The following is a 17,357-nucleotide window of genomic DNA, read 5'->3' on the forward strand; positions in this document are numbered from 1 at the left end:
TATATATTTACGGTTAAGTTGAGTTAGATTGAAACATTTTTTTTTTTGACGAATTTAAGTCATTTATTTATTTTTTTTTAAAGAAAAGTAAAATTTTAATATTTAAAATATTTATTTATTTGTTTTTAAACATTCCATTTAATATATATTTTGAAAGATTATATTTTAAATATTAACAATTTTATTTTTAACAGTTGGAGTATATATTTTTTTAATTACCAATAAATAGGAATTGGATAAATTAAAATTTAATATATTCAATTTTTTTCAAAAATTAAAAATTTATTAAATAAAATATATTGAAATATATAATTTTATAAGACACAAATTTTTTCATTTATAAATTTTTTAAATTGAATTTACATATTACCATTAAATTTATGAAAATTTGTTTTTTTTTTTTTTATTATAAATGTAGGATGACGTCACTCTCCGGCTTCTGTCAGAATTATTCTGGTTTTTTTTTTTTTTTTTCTTCCCGAAACGCCCTCCCCGAACATAGAAATTCATCAGGGTTTAACGCCTCTCCTAGGGTTTCTCTGTACAGTTGAAATTCTTCTTCAGCTCTGAAAATCAATGGCGAACGGATTGATGAAGCTCACCACGATCGTCTCTCGTTCTTCTATTGTCCTCCGTCAATGGCATCAGTCCTCCTCGTTTTCTCGTCTCGGTGCTCATGAATATCTCAAGGTCAATCTGCATTTGAATTTGGGTCTTTACTTTACTCGACTAGTTCGGATTATTGAGTACTTGTCCGATCGGTGAATGCAATTGCTTTTGGTTCGTTTGAGATCTTAATTTACCTAAGCTGCACGAGATTGTGTTACGATGATGTGTGCGCTTTTTTTTTTTTGAAATATAATAAATTTGTTTGTTCATGAATATGGAATGTGGAATTTGATGTCTTGAGTTTTTTTCTATCTTCGCGTGGAAATCAGGCAGCTGAGGTAATTAGCAGAAGTGGGATGAATATTTCTAAAGGAGTTGCTGTACCTACCATTGACGGAGCAAAGAGGGGTTTACCAGATGCGTATGTAACTGTAAGAGAGGTATGTTCTGGATATCAGTGGAGCGAATTAGTGGAAAGAAAAGGTGTAGGGAACCAAAGAACAATCTAATGATCAAAATGTGTGTCTTAGATGTTCCAGTATGCAACACGCAGTTCCCTGAAACAAAGAGCAGAAAAGTAATAATTAAAAGAACCTACTTTAATGGCTTCTGATCAGTTACAAATATATGCATCTCCTGTTACCTTTTACGGTTACATGATCAATATGTATCTTCTTTCTTTCAATATCAATTTCAATATGTAAACCTTTTGCCTTATATGTCTGTGCTATTAGGTAGTAAAATCTTTTCTGTTTGACAGTGTTTGAACCAACTCAAAGGCTCTTGGAATTTTAACCTTAGAATGAACTTAAGAAAGTTTGAAGTAGAGGGGTTATAAATCCCGTTTTGGTCAACTTTTTTCAGCTCTTTTTCTTCCTAAAATGCTTGTCAAATTCGTTGGATATTCTAATAACTAAACTAATAAGCCAAGGTGTTACTTCTATTTCATAAAGGAAAAAAATGCAAAGTGTTCTTTTGGACAGCTTTTTTTTTTTTTTTTTTTTTGGAGCTTTTGTACAAATGAGATCGTACAAAGTAAAGCCTTCACAAGCTTTGAGTCCACCATCACGGAAGTGATTTTATTGCGAGGGTTGGCTAGAGAGGAATATGAGAAGGTTTTCGAAGCATTTATAAGAAACCCTCAAGCATTTGGGATAATTTATCTTTTGGTGCTTCTCCTCAGAGCTCTTGTTTGAAACAACTTCCCTGCCGATATCAACCCTAATAGGAGCATTTCTTCGGAAACTCCCCAACTCTTTGTTTATTAAAAAAAGAAAAAGATCCTGCTCTACTTGACTTATTAGCTCTTCAAACATCTTGGAAAAGAATAGAAGAAAATATGTATTGAACTCTAAGATAGAAGTGGGTATTGCTCAAAGAACTTTTCTCTTTCAAATGATGATATTTCATTAATTACCAGCATTCTTAGCCAATGCAGAAGGTTCTCGAATTTGAGATTTCTAATTAAGATGTATAATTGATGCAGCTGCTTGGTCCACTGAAGTCAGACGTTGCCAAACGATCTGCTGGGTACGTGTGCGATATACCGAAGGTGCAATAACTCCTTTATGGCATACTTTGATCTTTAATTGGCATTTTTTTAGCATTCACTGAATGTCTGATTTTATTATTCATCAACTTTGCAGGATACACTTGGAGCTACTGGTTGGTTTTATTTCCATTTATTTTTCTTGAACTTGGTTATTCTGCCATGTTTTTTGTTATTTTTTATTTTTTACTGCAGGGGTGGGGGTGAGTTTTCAAAATGAGAACTCTTTTTAATTTTTTTGGATGAATGAACGGTTACTGGTGCAACTTAAGTCTATATCCTTCAAAATTGCTCCTGGACAGTGGGTCATATCTTGCTTAAAAAATTTCCTTCGAAAGATTGACTATTTAGTTTAAGTTTTCACATTGTATGCATGGATTTGACATATTTGATCTGGTTACTTCGATATCTCATATGAAGCTATTATGCATGGGCGATGAAAAACGGAGGAGTTTCAAGGGATTTTAGAATTGTTTAATTATGGTTATGGATTAACATGTGGAAAATGAGTTTCTTGGGGCTTGATGCTGAGAGAAATTAATCTAGTCCCCTGTCATTGGGTCCCTTTCTCTTGCTCTCGCTCTCACGGGGGGGTGGGTCTGTCTCTTGCAATTAACTCTTCCATGTTATATATGTATATATTTTTTTTTGTAGGTATAGCTGTTTTATCTAGACGGCAGGGTGCAAGGGGATCAATTGTCAAATTGTCACCATTAGCTGTCGCTAGGAGTTGTGATACAAATGCTGGAGTGCCGTGCTTCGCTAGATTTATGTCGTCAAAATCTTCAGAACAACGTGGGCAAACCGCATCTGAGGTTTGTGTTCAATTTGAGTTTCTTTAACATGTAATAGGGAGTCTAGATTTCAGGTTCATTAGTACTGAGTTTTAGTAGAAGGAACTTTGACTGGATTTAAATGTGGCGCTTGTGTCTCAAATTTATGCATCCTCAAATAATTATGAAGATGACAACTCGCAGTCCTTAACATCCATGTCAACTGAGAAAAAAAAATGATCATCTCTAATAAATCTTAGATCCAATTAAGCAAGTACATGGGAATAATTAGAATATCAACATTATTTGCAAGGAAAATTTAAGTTAGCCTGTCTACAATTTGTTGTTAAACATTGTTGAATGCATTTCTGTAATATATTTATATGAAGCCAGCTTCCATTAAGAGAGTTAAATAAACAACTAGAGAGGAGTGATACGATAAAGGAGGCAATACCAATAAAAAAAAAGGTTACCAGAATTGACGTTTACTAGGTATCTCATTGAGGTGTTGGTGGTTAAAATTAAAGCTGACATGATGATATAAGTTTTAAATTTCTTCTCATTTATTTGCATTGGCCCGATATGGCTGCTGCTTTATCTTGATCACCTACGAGTTCATCAACCTGGTTTTTTTCCTTGATCTTATTATCAGAGAAAAAAAGAAATATCGACAGTGGAGGATCCATTTGATGCTCCCACATATAATATACCAGAGAAGCCTGTTACATTTGCAGAGGGAGCATCCTACAGTTTTATCATCCTTGCAGGGCTTGGAGTTGCAGCAGCTGCTGGCTATGCAGTTTTTAAGGAGCTTATATTTCAACCAAAAGAGTAAAAATCAACTTACAATTGATTACTATTGCGAAGTTTTGCTTATAATTATGACTTGTGCCTTGTGATTTCCTCTAACTAGTGACTCTGATGTACTAATTCTTTTGTTTAGGTATAAGATCTTCGGCAAGGCTCTTAAAAGGATTCAAGATGACAGCCAGGTTAGTGAAATTAACCTTGACCTTTTGGCACACTTAAACACTCCAGGATAAACATGTCCATGAGAACAAATATACTAAATGAAACGAAAACAACCAAGGCAATTACATATGCAGAAAACCAAGCTAGAAATGACCGACCGAGAGAACAAAGAGAACCATTTTGAAGTTTCTGCGTTTTACTTGAATAAAATTAAGCATTTTGAAGTCTACTCAACAAATTCACCTGAGCCTTTATGTTTTATTAGATTAGTTTTTCTATCCTGCAGGTTAGGGTAAGAATTGGTTCCCCTATAACTGGTTATGGGCAAGAAACTAGGAATCGGGCTGCTCGCCAACGTATCCCTAATAGGGTGTGGACTGATGAAGATGGTGTTGAGCGAGTAGAGGTAATTTGTGTCTTAAAATATGATAAATTTTTACTGTTTTAGTAATGATAATTTGTTTTTGTAGAAGTTGCTAAATAATTCCCCTTTTACATTGTAAATTAACAAATCATTTTGTAGAGTTCATTTTCTTTATACCTTGCCAACTATATTCGCAGGTGAACTTTTATATTCGTGGACCCCATGGAGCTGGAAAAGTTTACACTGAGATGTTCAAGGATCAAGCGGATAAGCAGTGGAAGTTCACATATTTGATCGTCGAGGTGAAATCGCCTTCTCCCGCCCAATTGATCCTAGAATCTTATATGCCTGCCTGACCTTTCAGCATCCTAACCCGCTCTAGATTTTGTACTGAATTATACATTATTTAGAATTATCATCTCATGTTTATAGATTTCCTCCCTTCTCCCGCCCCATTTATATTTTTGATACGATTAGGCCAATTTTTCTAGTTCGAAATTTCGGATTACCTCCTTGCAAGAGAGTTCCAATAAGTACTCACTCATTCAACTTTCTTCTACTCGATACAAGTGAATCAGAAAGTTTTGCCCATAGACGATGCAGCCTCCGTTTCGGTAACTCGTTATTGATTCTCTCTTGCTGCTAAATCTACCCTACCAAGGATAGATTTGTTCTTTCCATGCTGTGTGTATTTCTTTGTCCAGAAGTCCCAGATTTTCTCATGTTAGGCTCTCGCTAGAGTTGTAGTGGAACAACAAAGAATCAACTGGAAATTGAAGGTATGAGGCTTATTTATTTGTTTGCTTCTTCTTAGCTTGTTTGCATGCTTCGTTAAAAGGCTCAATTTGCGCCCCTCACCTTCATACATTTCATAAAGGCTTGTGCCAATAAATGGATGGCTGATGTTATTCAATACAAAGGATAAGAACTATAGCTCTTTGTTTGTTTGTTTGTTTTGGGCTGCTGATTGTTCTGTATTGTTCATGTGATGCATCAAGTTTATAAACTCAATTTGTTTGCAATTAATAATCTATGTTTGACTGAATTAAGCTACTTTATCTAAGCTGAGAGTTGAAAGATTCATTAAATAATGTGCTTTTGGTCCATTTATAAGGTTTTTTTTTTCCCTTCGTTTTTGGGAGGATTTGCCAAATTTGGGCACTTGAAAAGAAATTCAAATCTTGAAGTTACTCGCTGTTAGTTAATTTTATGCAATTAGTATATTTTAGTTAAATGAGTACTTAATCTCTATAAGAAATTGATTTGAATAATTCTAATATGTAATTGTGAATCACTTCAACTTAATTTTTTTTTTCATAATTATATAATAATACAAGTTGAGAATATTTGAAATTTTTAGTGAAAAAATTAATTTATTCTCCCACTTTGGATTTTCAACCATTACAGTTCCATTTTAATATTTTAATGCATAATTTTCACACAAAACTCTACGAAATATAGGAATCAATTGATTTTTCATCTATTTTGGCCTACTTTTTTAAATATAGATTTGATGATAGTTTTTCTTTCAACACTAATAGCCTTATTTATGTGATTTAATAGATGGTGTAAATTAATTAAAGCTAAATTGATATAATTATTAATTTTAGTTTTTAATTAATGCACCCTAGAAATTTAGGAGTATAAATTGGATTCCCAAATTTGAAAGAAGAAAACAAGATAAATATAAATATTTAATGGAAAAAGAAAAAGAGAGATGGCTAAAAAAGAAAAAGTAGACAATAATTGATGTTTAATTGCAATAAAATAAAATAAAAATAATAATAAAGAAAAAAAGAAAATAATAAAAAATAAAACAAAATAAAATAAAATAAAACCCTCCACCAGGAACGTGATGTCTTTTCGAACTTTTTTTTAATCATCTTGCTGTATTTTTTTTCAGTGATTTCGCTTTAATCAACAAAATTGTAGCTATTTGGTTCTTTACGTCACTCCATGATTACAAGAACCAAAGAGAACAGAACACTGAAAAAAGGAATTTATAGGCCTCCACTCATCTGTTCTAAAATGGCTTTCAGTTAATACAGCACCTGTTATCTATCAGATTTCATCTTCATTGATTCAAATTGGTGCATGACTATTACCGACGTTCGGTTTCTCGGGTTCGACTAATCGAACGATAAAATTCAAGTGGATAAGCTAGTGTAATGTGGAATTTAAGAAGGCTACAATTGTTCCCTAAGAAGATAAATGTATTGGGCTTGAAAAATAAGATGCTTTACAAGTTCATGAATGTAAGTACGTACCATCTTTTTAAGGCATTAATAAGGATGGTGATGGTGATGGTGATGCAGGTGGGTTTTGGCTGTTCTGAGTGTTGTCTCTGCTCGAATCCTGAACTTGTCCTGCAAAATGCAAATTCCAAAGGATATCGTCTACTGAAGGTCTATCTGCTGCCTTGTCATGGAGACATCTTACACATATTTCCATCATCGTCTTCAGCGATTCATCCGAACACCCCTTGTGTACTGCTGGATCTGCGATGCTCTTTCGAGCGATATCGTCCGTTTTTAGGCTTACCTGTAACTGAGAATACGAGCAAAACCAAAGCCTCAAGTTCAGCTTCAGACTTGTCAACCGTGATGATGATTGTGAGAGATGCAATGACGAGAAAATGTACTTACAAGATCTCTTGAAACATGAACTTCGTTTTGGGATGTGATCTGTCTTCCCAAAATGATTTCCAGTAAAATCACTCCTATGTCATACACATCATCCTTATCTGCGTGATTCACTCTGTAAACACATAAAACGCCACAAAATGATTTCCAGTTTCCGAATTCTTATTGAGAAAACATTTAAAGAGTCTTACTCCATAGCACGGCGCTTCCCTTTTCTGCTAGTTGATGAAACTCCTGAAATCATCTGAAAGGCAACATAATATATCAACTACATTAAGCTTGAGTATGCAAATATATGTGATAGTTTTCGTACTCTCTGTATCATATCATACCGTTCCACCGTTTTCGACAACGATAGGTAAATTATAACTGCTGATTTTCACACGGAGATCTTGATCGAGTAAAATATCCGTAATCTTCAGATTGTTTGAGTATACACCAGGCACAATGCCTGTATGTAGGAACTGAATTCCCTTCACCACTTCGATTGCAGCCGATATTCTTTTCGTCCAAAAGAGCTTTTGTCCCGGTAGCCCTGTACCATCAGTACCATGATGAACTAGCAACAAAAGTTACAGTAATAATATAGCTAGAGATATGCCATGGAAAATCGTTTTACCAGATACGTGGCTTCTTAGCGTTCCGTAAGGATAGTACTCGAATATTAAGAATACTCTGGTGATGGTTAAACCATCTGGGAGGAATTCATAACAGTGTCCAAGGGCACTGACCAAATGACTGTGTCGTAGTTTAGATATCAACTCCAACTGATGCATGTAGGTTTGAGGGGTTTGCCGCCTTCTCAAAGTTAAACTCCTAATGGCAACGATACTGCCATCAGTAAACATCCCTTTGAATATCTGGTATTGTCAAGAGAGATTTTTCTTGTGAATCCATTTATTAGTTTTAATTAGCAGAAAAATACGCAATAGTAATAGTTACAGAAATACTTCAAATGCACAGAAAGTCAAGAAGATTGTAACGACCCAAGACCCAAACCCCCTGCTAGCAGATATTGTCCTCTTTGGGCTTTCCCTTTCAGGCTTCCCCTCAAGACTTTAAACGCGTATGCTAGGGAAAGGTTTCCATACCCTTATAATGGGTGTTTCGTTCTCCTCCCCAACCGATGTGGATATCACAAGTACGAAGAATTAAAAATACTGTTTATGTCTTGAGCAACAATAGAGAAAAGTCACTGAGATATAAACTAAGAACAGTGAAAATGTATTAAATTCTGGTGAGTAAGCTTGAATGATACCTGGCCATCCGTACTTTCACTTATCAAAGTCGAAGCATCAAAGTTGTTGGTGGCCTCCTTAAGTTCATCCAAAGTGAAAGTTCGATAAGGAGGAAGGCTAGTTCCCAGCTTCATTGTCTGAGATATATACTCTGCAAATACATTGTGGATTTTAATATATCTACAAGGACGAATTAAATACTTAACTCACAATAGAATGACGCCAATTTCGCAATATTTATGCAAGAAGATGCAACCAAACGGAAAATTTTGATTACTTTTCAGTTCTCTTGCTTTAATGATGCCAACCCAGTTTAAGAAATCAACCAGAAAGGAACAGGAAAGGAAAGTCTTTATCTTACTGGCATCATACAGCTGCTTGGCTGTGTTTGTTACAGATGAATTCTCTGTTACAAACCTTGTTGGTGGTTCTTTAAGAACGCCCATTTTGTACGTCCTTCTCATCGTGAAGAATACCAGAGCAACAACTATAATTCCAGCAATACTTGCTCCGAAAATTCTTAAGAAAGTCATTACCCCACGATGACCTTTCCTATGCTCCAGATTATGTGGCCCAATACTCACTGCTAAAGCTTCGTTGTGACAGAAGTTTAAGGGGTGCTGTTCTTGGGCTTTATTCGACAAGCAATTTCCAGTGTAAATGACATCATTGTTCTTGGACTCCAATTGCTGAAGACAGGTGGGTAAGTCTCCGGTCAAAAGGTTTGAGGATAAATTTACAAATGTAAGATCACTATTGCAAGATACGTTACGTAAAAGCAGCCCAGTTAATCTGTTCCCTCCAATATTCAGATACTTAATCGAAGGAAGTCCCAAAAGCGATGCCAGAAATGGACCAACAAGCTTATTTGAAGATATGTCAAGCTTTTCAAGGCGATATAAGAAGGCTAACTCAGCTGGGATACCCGAGCGAAATCTGTTGTTTTTGAGCACAAGTATACTTAGCCTCTTCGGCAATTTAGGAAACTGGGGCCCCAGAAGATTGTCTCCCAAGTCGAGAACTTGCATGTTCGTTAAGTTGCTGAGGTCTGGCACCTTCCCAGAAAGAGAATTTTTCGAGAGACAAAGAACTCGAAGGCTCCACATATGGGTAATGGAATCTGGCAAGGACCCATTAAAGGAGTTGTTCTGTAAACTCAGGGTAGTTAATACTGGTAGGGAATCAATCCAACTCGGAATATTACCAGAGAAATGATTGTAGTCAAGAATGAGAGTCTGTAGGCTTTTCAAAGAAGATAGTTCCTCCGGGATGGAGCCATAGAAGGAATTTGAGCTTAAGTTGAGTATTTCTAGAGATAAAAACTTACCAACAGTTGCAGGCAATGGCCTCTCAAAACCCAGAGAAACCAGAGATAGTACCTTCAGATTGGGAAACTGGGAAAATGTGGAAAACAAAAAATCAGCCGAAGTATTTTGTTGAAAAGTGGGGCGCCCCACTTCACCAACAATGTGGAGCTGAGTTATATAGCCTTCATAGCACACGATGGTAAGAGATGGAGTGGATTCAGTGTCACAGAAGTCTGTAAAGTTGTCGAAGTTGGCTAGAGCTTGAGGGTAGTTTAAAAGTTCCCGGATTTGCAGAAGGGATTGGGACTCAGAAGGTTGAAGCTGAGTTGAAAGATGAAAAGAGAACAATAACACGAAGAGAAGAAGATGGAAATGGCAGACTGGTTTTAGTTTTGCCATTAAAGCTTAGAGGTGAAGTAACTGCTGCTCGTGTGAACAGTCTAGAAGAGACCAAAAGAGTTACAGACCAGAGAGCAGAAAGAAGCAGAAACCCCCCATGAACAAGAAATGAAATTCTCTTTTTCTGGCTGTCTCTTCGGTTTTATGATGAAAAATAGATTCAAAGCTTGTTAGAGAAACCCCAATGAACAAGAAGTGATCTTCATAATTCACAACAACAAAACTGGAAGTACAGTGGCTGTAATAAACCAAAAGCTTCTACATTAATCAGAGATTAGGCCGACTACTTTTTTCCAACTCAATGCTTTTCCCCTTTCCCAAGAGATTAGAATCTAAACATGGCTTACAGACTATTTAATACGAATTAAATGGCATAGGACTCCCACCACAATCTTGGCACTGAATAAAATAAAATGCCTTTGAGATGCTATGTACCTGCAAAAATATAATTCAATTCTCTAGTACCATAGTGTGTATAGTCACTAAACAATTGTGTATTATAGTGTAGTAAAACTGTAAGACTCAATCAATGAACCCTCAGAAATTGTATACACAAATATCCAATAACTTCATCTCAAATTTTACCATTAAAAATATAAACTAAATAATCAAGACTTTGTGGATGTACTTACCTTAAAATAATTGAAGCTTGATCTACACAGATGATAAGCGGAAAAGCCAATTTAGTGGTAAAATGATATCTACATACCGACCAAATCTATGAAATCTAAAATAATATAAGCAAACTTCTTTGATAAAATAACGTTAATTATCAAAGGTGATTGCAGAAACAGTCACCACAATTACGATGTTAATCAATGCATTCCTGGAGAGAGAATGACACAGTAATATATATTACTAAATAGGGTTAAAAGACGGAAGGAGAATTTTTCCTGAGGAGTTGGTGTTGGAGACTTTATGATGGGATGAATTATCCCTAGAAACAAATGCATATGGTTCACGGGGAGCACAGAATCTGAGCAATAATGCCATTTTAGCCTGACAAATCAAACGTTCAAAAGGGCTTTTATTGCATAAAGCAGCTCTTTTGGCATCAAACTGAAACATTTTGGAATACGATACAACAGAAGTCTCTGATTTTATCTGTTCTTTTCGGCTCTTAGCAGAGTCAGACTTGGGGCCAAGACTTCAGTCACGGGTGAATATTTACTGGAGCACCGTTTGGAATTTTGTTCATTGAGAATATTAGTGGGCTTCTTCTTTTTTCTTTTTATCCCTAAAAGGCTCATGTTTCATTACAAAATTAAGAGCTTAATACCTAACTTATTTCCAAGCCTAGCGATTTAAAAGTACTGGAGATTTCATGTTTCCCATTTTGGGTTCTTTTTTCTTCTTTTTGTTCATTTTTTCAATTTGAAATTAGAAAAGGTCAAGTATTTCTTCACAAATTTACATTTGATAGATATATCTAAGACATTATTTTTAAATCTAAGACTTATTATTATTTTTAAATTATTGCCTGCTTAACAATTAATTTAATTGATAAATCAAACTGTACACTCCATTACTAAACCAATCTGATTCCTTTTCTCTTTTCTCTGTTTTTTTTTTTCTTTCAAATACCATTCCAATTTTAATCGTATTCGAATTTCAATTTATTTTTTCTAGTACTGCAACCAATGATATACCCCAAATTTGTAGGCCATACCCGCAAGTTGCTTTTGAGGTTTGATTCGCACAGCCAATCTTACCTACAACAATCAAACCTTAAAACCATCAACAAACTCATTGTCTGATGGTATCATATTTTAACATTAAGTATACTTGCTATACCAAGTGGGTAACACTAAAAATAATTGAAGATTCATAAACAGGGTAAATATATCTTTTAACATGTCGAAAATGCCTCAACAATAAAATAATAAACAAGATCAAATACTTATTACACATTATACCTTGATGAGGTTAACTTGTCTTGAATCGTCAACCTAAATATTATTCATGTGTAAGAAGTGTTAGATCTGTAAATCTCCAAACTTCATAATAAATTCAAAATAAAAGTGGCCCAACTCAAATCATACCGAAATTTACACACCCTATTCAAGGACGATTATTGCTTTGAAGAACCGGGGCTAACCCAACCCCCCATTTCAGTTGCCTTTTAAAAAGGAAAATGTTCTACAAATGGTCTGGTAAAAAATAATAGTGCTGCAAGCCTGCAACTTCAAGTAGATATGAATGATAAATTACAATTAATCATCTAATAAGTAAATCAATGAAAAACAACAGTTTTCCAAATATATATAAATCAAAGACAATATGGCATCATTTCATTGCGTCGTCTTTTAGGAACAGTCCAACGGGTCCCATCATGCTTAATCAATAACCAGTGTACAAAATGTGAACAAACCATGCCCCTGGATGAGGAAGAATAAAGGTGAAGCTTTACAGATAGAACTTACAGGATGGGAAATTGTACTTAAAGATCTTATCAATCTTCTAGAAGATATTTGTTTCTTCTAGCACCAAAAGCAAGTCTCTGAACAAAATGGGAAACACGAAACAATTAGTTGATGGTACGATGAAGGAAAAGAAAAAAAAAACATTTCAACTTAATTGAGAAGTAATTAATCATTTCTCCACTGAGAATTGAGAGTAATCTTTCAGTCCAGTGAGGAAACGAATGTACGTGGGCCTTGTTGCACCATTGGTTGGGATATATCTTATGTTTGGGCCAAGGTATTCTGCGACCTGTAAACTCAAAGGCCGCGGACATGAAGAAGAAGTGCAGGAGCAATTATTATTATTATTATTATTATTTTTCAGTAACAGAGTAAGTGATCACTATATAAACAGAACAAATGCATGTAAATAGCCTCACCCACCTTAATAGGCTCCTTCAAAATATAACAATTTGTCTTACCGAGGAAAAAGAGAAACAAAAATATAAAATCAATCGTTACCATAATTTTTTTTCTAACATAGATTGTAGGGTCCACCCATAAACAATTGGAGGTCTGAAGTCTTGTCTTGTACATATATTCAAACTGTCTGGGCTCATCCTAATAATTTCATATTAATTTATCCTTAGATTCATCAGAAGTGCTTAAGAGAAATAAACCTTCACACGTTTCGTTTTAAAATTATTTGCTCCATCTGTTATTCAAGTAATGGAGATGAAATGAGCAGCACATTGTGGATGTCATCTAAATGCACAATAGATTTCTTGTGCGTTTCTCATGCCTTCTGCATTCTTCTTGAAAAAAATTATAAATAAGAGGAAAAACTTTATAACAAGTTCAGACATAAGAGAGAATGTTAATAATAGAAAGAACAGTACCTAGGGGTGGGTCGCCCATCAGAACCAGCCCCATCAATGTTGAAAATATGACCTCCTCGAGGTTTGTTTAACATCATCTTTATTGCCTAAACAAGAAGTCAGGAACTATGCATGATTTACAATAGCATTTGTAGTGACAACTTCACTGCATTAGAGAGCGTCTAAGGAATAAACCAAAGAATTTCCATTTCATGTCATTGAGATTTGGAGATCAGAAGGAGGAAGCTCACATGAGATCTTCATCTGAAGTCTCGAGCAAAGGCTTAAAGCTATAAGCATTTGACCCTGCATTATTGGTCTGCATTGTTCTTGCAATACGTTAAATAGCAATAGAAGCAAACAAAATCCCACCAAAGTAGTATTAATTATAAGACATAAAAAAAACTGTGTATGAGACTCATCATATCCTCTCACCAAAATCAATCAACAATTGAAATAGTAGACGATGAAACATTTTTTGTTCTTTTAAGTCCAGTTTCCTATAATACGTTAAATATTGCAATTGTAAATTATGAAAATGCATACTTTGTCCATCTAAGCATTGTATAGGCCAACGCTTTTCAGACAGGCACGTGTTAGGATTGTATGAAAAAACCTCAATGACATGATAAAGCTATCCACACGAGGCATTTCTTTAGGGGGACATCTCAATAGCATCATTATACACAACAACCTATTTCTCATTTCAATAGTTACTATTTCATAATTGCTGGCGTTATCCCTACTGTGTTTGCTCATTTACTCAAGTACAAAAAGCGTATACATGCACACAAATCCTGTATATGTGGATTATTCTAGAGATATCATGTTCTACTTTCAATTTTTTTTTTGAAGATTTCAATCAAATTGCTATATTAACGACATCTTCACCACCACGAGTCAGCCAAAAGTAAAAGAGACAAGTAAATTTAGATGGTCTCGAGGTTATGATTCATGTTCAAACATTAAAGGCCACCTATCTAAGATGTTCAATATCATATAGATTCTTTGATACCAAATAGACTTATATTGTAGTTGATGGAAATCAAGATTTACTCATTTGGTCTTCATGTAGAAGGGGAGGGAAGGGGAAGAGAAAGAACAATTTGAAGTAGATACCCATATATCAATGTATTTAAGACTTTTCTGCACAAAATTGACTACAATTTTTACATCCTCTCCTTCTCGCACGTCACATTTAGTACCCTGTAAAGTAGAATTAGATTAGGACGAGCTTGAAGTGTCGGCAACTGCTCCAAATGCAAATAGTACATGGAAAACAAGGAAATGATAGAAAAATGATGAAAAAACATCTGCGAAGAACAAATTAAATTGAAAAAGTTTAGCAGGAGGTAACCATAGATGCTTATCATGATTATTACGAGAATCCGTACCTAATCAATATCAAACACATTTTTATGGGAACAGAAGTGTATTAATAAATTGTTAAAAGAATGTGCACAACGCCACTCATAGATCTATAAAATTAAAATAACCACAAACACATAAGAACCCAAAGCTTGAAAATTAAAAAAGAAAATTATTGAACTCTTCAGGGAAAATAAACTAATAACGATGTTAAATAATGAAACCATAGACTCGAGCTTCTCCAAATAGCTGAATTGATCAAATATCCTATATACCTGATAAGTAAGATGGCGGAAATGTATTACAAATACAGCTTCATACATACTTTACAAAATAACCTGCAGTCAAACTCCATTTAATTCATGAAGCTCCTACTCTAAACATGACTGAAAAATGAACTCGACATGCAATAATTATATAAGTGTGCGCAAGTACTAGAAAATGTAACTCTTTAGTTAATATTTTACAGTCCTGTACAGATTTATTCAGAGTCCTACACGAGTGTTCATGAATGGGAGGAGAAAAGAAAATAAATAAATAAATAACAGAAGGTTTCATGATGAGCATAGTGCATATGTTACCTGATAGTGAACAGATTACAACATTGTCACCTGCTTTCAGAAACTGTTTGGCCAACGCATATCCTATTCCTGAATACATTGCAAATATGAGTAGAAAGCACCATACGAATGAACATAAGGAAGTTAAATGCACTGAAGTGTCAAAGAAGTACTCTATATCCGCACTCAAATGAAAAACTCCCATCCCAAGGATCTGTAAGTGATTAGAATATGACTAAATCTACACGATCAAGAAAATTCAGGTAACTGTGTGCAAATACATAGTAAACATTTTCCTTGGATTTAGATGAAAATCCTAAAGAATAACCGGTTGTTCTTTGGTCCTCGTAGCAATACAGTTTGAAAAATTATATGTCCAAAGGCCTAATTTATGAGGTTTATGACTAACTTGATAATTAGAAGGATATTAATCCGGAGGATATCTTAGCACTCATTTAAGCGCTCAAACTTTAATTGATTAGGCTCTAACCTCCAATGTATCCATCTTTCTACGAAGTCCAAACAAATAAAACATTCGACAATCGTTCCAAACAATAAGTTTGACTTCAATCGTATGATATAAGCTCGTGAACCTTAAAGCTTACTAATCCAAACTGCAACTGTACACGTGAAATCATAGTCTAAAACATACCTTCAAATTCTTAATAAAACTAAGAGGAAAGAGCCAGCCAGGAAGTTCCTCAAACCAAATTCCTAAAAAGAATTCAAGTCAATCAGATAAACAAATATGTATTCCACCACCCAAAATTTCGTCAAAAAAGCAAAAATACAGTTGAGCGAGTACAGTTCGGAATTTCTTGCTTACAAAAACGACGTCAAACACCAGACGCCATAAGTTCAAGCAAAACTATAAACAAAAAACCAGCAGGAAATTAATAGATGCAACAGGAAACCAAAGCATAACGCAATATATCAAACAAACAAAATGAACAAAAGGACGCCACACCTTTAGTAGAGCCAGCGATCAAAACATTCTAAGGAGGAATCATAGGCCCTCTCTGCTGAAAGACTTCAGCCTTCACGGATAGAGAACTGGAATTCACAAGATCTGGCGCGAACCACCAATCGAAAGACTGTAACTCTCCGATTTGCAGATTGATAGGCGTAGACCGGAAGGAGGAGAGACGAAGAAGAAGCCACCGTTACGCGAGATGAAGGAGAACGGAAACTGGAGAGAAACTGAAGAAGAAGCCATTTCCCGCGGTAGAAATTTCCAGAGAGTATGAAATTCACAAGAGCAATACAACTTTGAGAGTATGAAATTTCATACCATATCTTGAAATTTTTGTGTTCATGATTTTTTCTTGTAGTTTCTTGGAAAACAAGACAATAAATAGTGAGCAATATCATAGTTATAGTACCAAGCATTGTCACGAGTATCGTGATATTTATACTATCTCAATTAAATATTCTCAACTCCTCCCTTGCCCAAGGTTATATATGGTAAGCGTTGTTATCTCTCTTGCTTGCTTATACAAAGTCTCTTTCAAAAATCTCTCTTTCTAAAATCTCTCTCTGCCCTCGTTTTCTAAAATCTTCCTTTAAAATCGAAGCTAGAAGCTCGATCATACGTCGCTTGACGGTAGGTGACGCAATGACAAATTGGCTTAACTCACTTGTCATTGGAAAGTGAGTGCCGTCCAATCGCTAGTCCGCTGCCTTCAAAATTCCTCAAGTATCGAGACTTCGAGATGACCTATAGAAATGTTCATATTTGATGAAATTAACGGTCGAATATGATTTTAGGAGCTGGGTTGGGTTGTAAGGTCTTGTACACATGATTACGAGTTTTTTTTATTTTGTATCCTCATTTTAGTCTCGGAACAATCTCTAGTCAGTGTGAAATTACAACTGATGCCCCTCGTTTCATCGAAGTATCGATCTATAGTTATCAAAACATTGTGTGCTCGTGTTTTCTATTGTATTTTCAACGTGGGATCACGACCCTTTGTCCCGGCCATTGTAGCACGTGTGTCGCCCAGGGCATAAGGGGCATGATGACTTGACGTCATCCTCACCTTCCTCTAGCTTATCACCGGCAGGCTGCTTAGGGTTCCAACCTCAACGGTTGGCAACTAAACACGAGGATTGCGCTCATTGCGGGACTTAACCCAACACCTTACGGCACGAGCTGACGACAGCCATGCACCACCTGTGTTCGTGTTCTCGAAGGCACCCCTCTATTTCAAGAGGATTCGTAGCATGTCAAGCCCGCTAGCTTGAGATGAAAGTGACCCGATGATTCTATTGTGGACATAGACGGAGTTTCTCGACC

At 35.4% G+C, this 17,357-nt stretch overlaps 2 protein-coding genes across 5 annotated transcripts; one reads left to right on the forward strand and one right to left on the reverse strand.

Annotated features, from left to right (window-relative positions):
* The first annotated feature begins 476 nt into the window (after positions 1-476).
* On the forward strand, positions 477-5,062 carry LOC111782282 (putative mitochondrial import inner membrane translocase subunit TIM21). The gene is made up of 9 exons (XM_023663136.2): positions 477-690; positions 939-1,049; positions 2,096-2,161; positions 2,256-2,274; positions 2,813-2,973; positions 3,584-3,762; positions 3,875-3,923; positions 4,190-4,309; positions 4,465-5,062. Exons 1-9 carry the CDS (start codon positions 577-579, stop codon positions 4,621-4,623), a joined length of 978 nt encoding a protein of 325 aa, XP_023518904.2. The 5' UTR covers positions 477-576; the 3' UTR covers positions 4,624-5,062.
* Positions 5,063-6,326: 1,264 nt separating this feature from the next.
* Positions 6,327-16,419, reverse strand: LOC111798866 (putative inactive leucine-rich repeat receptor-like protein kinase At3g03770). 4 transcript variants are annotated; one of them, XM_087125911.1, is made up of 15 exons: positions 16,029-16,419; positions 15,888-15,929; positions 15,714-15,775; positions 15,083-15,151; positions 14,253-14,339; positions 13,385-13,452; positions 13,155-13,240; positions 11,770-13,067; positions 8,509-11,565; positions 8,168-8,298; positions 7,529-7,769; positions 7,242-7,444; positions 7,101-7,153; positions 6,913-7,024; positions 6,327-6,814 (listed from the first exon to the last, which is right to left on the reverse strand). In XM_087125911.1, exons 9-15 carry the CDS (start codon positions 9,851-9,853, stop codon positions 6,542-6,544), a joined length of 2,358 nt encoding a protein of 785 aa, XP_086982037.1. In that variant the 5' UTR covers positions 9,854-11,565; positions 11,770-13,067; positions 13,155-13,240; positions 13,385-13,452; positions 14,253-14,339; positions 15,083-15,151; positions 15,714-15,775; positions 15,888-15,929; positions 16,029-16,419; the 3' UTR covers positions 6,327-6,541. The 4 variants fall into 4 exon arrangements, with proteins under 4 accessions (XP_086982037.1, XP_086982038.1, XP_086982041.1 ...); XM_087125912.1 differs by having other exon boundaries at positions 13,385-14,339; positions 15,867-15,929; XM_087125915.1 differs by lacking the exons at positions 13,385-13,452; positions 14,253-14,339; positions 15,083-15,151; ... (1 more) ...; positions 15,888-15,929; positions 16,029-16,419 and having other exon boundaries at positions 13,155-13,247.
* Positions 16,420-17,357: the final 938 nt, after the last annotated feature.

The sequence above is a fragment of the Cucurbita pepo genome, chromosome 1 (assembly GCF_057944985.1).
Source record: "Cucurbita pepo subsp. pepo isolate OVF chromosome 1, ASM5794498v1, whole genome shotgun sequence".
Lineage (NCBI taxonomy): Eukaryota > Viridiplantae > Streptophyta > Magnoliopsida > Cucurbitales > Cucurbitaceae > Cucurbita > Cucurbita pepo.

Excerpts from the sequence above, each read along its gene's own strand:
- LOC111782282 (XM_023663136.2), top strand. The coding sequence starts at position 577 with ATGGCGAACGGATTGATGAAGCTCACCACGATCGTCTCTCGTTCTTCT. Across the intron at positions 2,974-3,583 it reads GTGGGCAAACCGCATCTGAG|AGAAAAAAAGAAATATCGAC; the intron begins GTTTGTGTTCAA and ends TCTTATTATCAG. Across the intron at positions 4,310-4,464 it reads ATGGTGTTGAGCGAGTAGAG|GTGAACTTTTATATTCGTGG; the intron begins GTAATTTGTGTC and ends CTATATTCGCAG.
- LOC111798866 (XM_087125911.1), bottom strand. The coding sequence starts at position 9,853 with ATGGCAAAACTAAAACCAGTCTGCCATTTCCATCTTCTTCTCTTCGTG. Across the intron at positions 7,770-8,167 it reads GTGAAAGTACGGATGGCCAG|ATATTCAAAGGGATGTTTAC; the intron begins GTATCATTCAAG and ends TGACAATACCAG. Across the intron at positions 7,445-7,528 it reads GCTAAGAAGCCACGTATCTG|GGCTACCGGGACAAAAGCTC; the intron begins GTAAAACGATTT and ends CTGATGGTACAG.